Here is a 4,199-nt window from a genome sequence, read left to right on the forward strand (position 1 = left end):
GTTTGGGGCCACTGGGGGGACATGTCGGACCTTAGTGGGCGCCTACGCCCCCAATGGAATACTGTGAAAAAATTTGGCTGCTCTAGCTCTTATGGTTTAGGCTGTGGTCGTATCCCCCTAAAAATCGGTCTTTCATTTTATAATCTTTAGAGATTAACTTTGTTTTATAACTTTACACTTTATTCGCGAACCTGCAATGCTGGTCCGTCAACTGTACGTAGTATACTAAATATTACAATGAGTTAGAGAGAGGAATTAACACTGACGTCGGCGGTGACGTCGCTGCTGCTGTTATTCATCCCGCTCTTCACCGCTGGTTCCCACATCCCTCCTTTTTTCACGAGCTTTAGTTTTAATCCTTGTTCCAAACTTGGTAGTTCCATCTCGGCTATCTGTTCTGGCTGGTGCTCCGCTCGTTCCGTGTTTCTCAATTCTTCTGGTGGAGTCACATGTACCTGTGGAGAGGAACCAGGATCGGAGCCATTGTTCGACGAGCTTCTTATTGGAATCTTTTTTAAATGGCTAATATTTCTGGTCAAACGTCTACCATCCCTTGACACAATTGCTATGTTTTCCTTTCTCTCTATAACATCGTATTTGTTAGAGTCAAAATTTTATTTATTTCCAAAAATTAGCAAATATCTGCCAATATAAACCTAACTCCTACCTCCGCCCGAGTAAAGGAGTTTTTTTAACGATATGCTCCGACTCACATCAAGTGAGCAGAGGCAAGGATAGGTGATTAAAAATATTTCTTACATTAAAGTCCACGGAACATTCAACAAACAACAAAAAATACAATTCATTATATTGAGTACACAAAACTCGAAAAGGATCGTGCGCTTCAAAATTCGATTTGCAAATTTCAAGAGCAATAGGCCGAAAGTAGCGGGATGGTCTTACGGGGATCGAAAACCGTATTTGGCCGAGTAAGAAGCTAGAATTTATAAGTCCAGTGATCAACTTGTGGAGGAACATCACTCCCTGGCAGGTCCGACGATCCATTAGCGAGGGCAGGTTCAGAAGACGCAATCTATCGACGTAGGATGGCAGGTGGCGTTGTGGTTCCCAGTTTAACCCACGTAAAGCAAACAAAAGGAACTGTTTCTTTACCAATTCGATTAGGTCCTGATATTTAGCATATTGAGGTGACCATACGCACGAGCAGTATTCAAGAATAGGTCGCACAAGAGAAATGTAAAGGTGCTTTGTGGTGTAGGGATCCTCAAATTCTTTAGGCCAGCGCTTTACAAACGCAAAAACCCCTTTTTCTTTACTGACAATGATGCCGATGTGATTGGTAAAGTTTAGGTTGTGGCTAAATAAAACTCCAAGATCTGTTACGGAATTAATGCGTTCAATATCGTTCATCCCGATGGAATAATTAAAGAGGAAAAGCCTCTTCCGATAAAAAGACATGAAGCTACATTTAGAATTATTTAAGAACAGCAGGTTCTGTAGGCACCATGATTGCAGATTGCATAAGTCCGCTTGCAGGAGTACGTGAGAATCAACGTTTGTTAAGGGCATGCAAAGTCTTACGTCATCGGCGTACATCATCACGTGGGAAGAAAGAATTACTTGAGGCAAGTTATTTATAAAGATTCCAAACAGAAGTGGTCCAAGGTGACTCCCTTGAGGAACGCCAGAAGTCACATGGACAAGGTTTGAGATCGATTTTTTAAATAATACTCTCTGCGTCCGGTTCAATAAGTATGAAGAAATCCACTTCGTCAACGAGATCGGGAATCCCAAAAGCGTAAGTTTTTTTAACAGTAACTGATGGTTCACCGAATCGAAAGCCTTACTGAAGTCGGTAAAGATTACATCAGTTTGGGTGTTGGTTTTAAACGCATTCCTAATAAGTGTAGTAAACTCTAGAAGGTTGGTTGACGTTGATCTACGTTTCATAAAGCCGTGCTGTATTGGGGACATTATTGAGCTACACTGGTGCTGAAGCTGAGCAGTAATTAACTGTTCGAAGAGTTTGGGAATAGCACTGAGTTTTGCAATCCCTCGGTAGTTATTAATGTCAGATTTACTTCCCTTTTTATGAAGCGGAATTATAAAAGATTCCTTCCAAACTTCTGGAAAAAATGATTGCTGCAGGGATAACTGAAATAGTTTTGACAGTGGCCCACACAACGCACTAGCACAATATTTTAAAACGCAGCTTGGTACAAGATCGGGACCAGAAGAGAAGGATAACTTGATTCTTTGCAGATTTTGAAAAACATCATCTACGCTGAATATAGGCATAAACATACCATTAGAGTGCGGAAGTGAAAAGGGATACACTAAGGTATTATCGTAGCTTGTGGATGAACACGTGGACTGGAAAAAATTTGCAAATAAATTGGCAATATCGGCATCATTAACAGCAGAAACGGAATCCAGATGAAGGCAGCATGGAAATTGTTGAGACTTGAGTTTGGAGTTAACAAATGCATAGAACTGTTTGGGGTTATCATGAAACTCAGTTCTGCAACGATCAAGGTAATTCTTGTAGCATTGGGAATTGTGAGTTATGAATTTAGATCGCACAGTAAGGTGTCTCGAATAGTCTACTTGCATTCCTGTCCTCTTAAATTTCTTAAAAAGTCTGGACTTACAGTTTTTTAAGTAAGAGAGTCTACGAGTGAACCAAGGAGGCTTATAAGAAACATCAGGTGAGGGGAATGAAGGCACATACAAGTCGAAAACCGTGCCGAGAATGCCGTAGAACTGTTTAACAATGTTAAGAGGTTCTTCGTTTAAGTCCATAAAAGACCAATCTACTTCGGATAAATAAAGATTCATATCAGTAAAGTTGGCCTTTCGAAAGCAGCGAAAAGATGCTGGTTCGATTTCAGGACCTGGTAATAAAGGAGCCGAGGCTTCCAGAATGACCTTAAGTGTAGTGTGATAATTGTCTTCAGGACTAACGAGCGGGTCAATTCTTGAAACGTAGGCATTGGCGAACTCAGACGCAAAAATAAGGTCCAAGATTTTATTCGAGGAGTTCTGAATAGAGTTCAATTGTCCCAATGAGAGGTCGATTAGGCCGTGTACTAACTCGTGAGGTAAAGAGGGAACAAGAACATTTGAGTCAGGTGATGACATCCAAGATATGGAAGGTAGGTTAAAGTCGCCCATAACAATTAGATGGTCGTTATTGTCGAGGGTGGAGTGAATACTCTGAATATAAGCAACGTGCTGCAGATATACATTAATATCGGACCGAGGTGGAATATACGAGCATGAGACGTAAACAAAATAGTCATGAACTTTAATACGAACAGCAACAAATTCTAAAGTGCTTTCGGAGTCGATTATCGGAATTAATTCTGAAACCAGATCGGACTTGACGGCAATAAGAACACCGCCGCCCAGACGCACTGTACGATCTTGTCTATAGATGACATAGTTGCATAGTTGCAAATATTTCACAGTCAGACACAGAGCAATTAAGCCACGTTTCAGTAAAGGCAATCACATTGGCGTCAAAAGAGACACTATTGACGTGCAATTTACTGAGTTTACCCAGTAAACTACGTACATTCTGATAGTGTAGGGAGAATGACTCAATTAGTTTTTTGGAACACTGTCCGAAGGGGTTTGAGGCCCACGAACTCGAGAATTTGATTTGTTAACATACTCGTGAACGATGGCATGCTCCGGCCAGATTGCTATATCAAGGACTTTATCAATTAGAGTGTCAGAAATTCCAATCTTAAACCACGATATTTCGCGTCTTTGCTTAAAACTGAACTTTGAGACAGTAATTTCGGTGCCGGAAATATTCAGTTTGCTACTTAGGTGGGTCTTAACGTCGTTCTCAGAAGCCCCAGGATTCAGACGGGAGACGAAAATGAATCTTTTGGGTGCAACGCCAACTATTGGCGCAGATATCCTTGGCGCGACACCAGATATGATTGATCCACAGTTGATTCTTACAGGCTCCGAATGTGTGGCTATCGCGGCATTGGTGGTACAAGTAGAATTAGCTACGTCCATATTATCGGAAATAGCAGACGACCGGGCGGTGGCCAACAAAGCGTCTGTTGGTGCCGCGGCTTGCGACGTAGATGCCTGGTAGGTAAACGCAGAGGAAGAGAAACCAGGGCCGTCGCCGGGGCAACTGTTGGTACAGTTGTCGAGTGATCTGAAGATATGTGGTCTTCATCAGCTGCACCATCCGGCAGGGAGGAAGTGGTAAG

General features: G+C 42.0%; 1 protein-coding gene across 1 annotated transcript; it reads right to left on the reverse strand.

Annotated features, from left to right (window-relative positions):
* Positions 1-242: 242 nt before the first annotated feature.
* Positions 243-1,371, reverse strand: LOC138912092 (uncharacterized). The gene is made up of 2 exons (XM_070211949.1): positions 904-1,371; positions 243-455 (listed from the first exon to the last, which is right to left on the reverse strand). Exons 1-2 carry the CDS (start codon positions 1,369-1,371, stop codon positions 243-245), a joined length of 681 nt encoding a protein of 226 aa, XP_070068050.1.
* Between the last annotated feature and the right edge of the window lie 2,828 nt (positions 1,372-4,199).

This window comes from Drosophila takahashii, chromosome 2R (genome assembly GCF_030179915.1).
Source record: "Drosophila takahashii strain IR98-3 E-12201 chromosome 2R, DtakHiC1v2, whole genome shotgun sequence".
Classification (NCBI taxonomy): domain Eukaryota; kingdom Metazoa; phylum Arthropoda; class Insecta; order Diptera; family Drosophilidae; genus Drosophila; species Drosophila takahashii.

What these genes read in the sequence shown, in the direction of transcription:
- LOC138912092 (XM_070211949.1), bottom strand. Translation starts at nt 1,371, where the DNA reads ATGAACGATATTGAACGCATTAATTCCGTAACAGATCTTGGAGTTTTA. An exon ending in AAATACGGTTTTCGATCCCC is followed by an intron (nt 456 to 903) that starts GTAAGACCATCC and finishes TCCTCTCCACAG; the next exon opens with GTACATGTGACTCCACCAGA.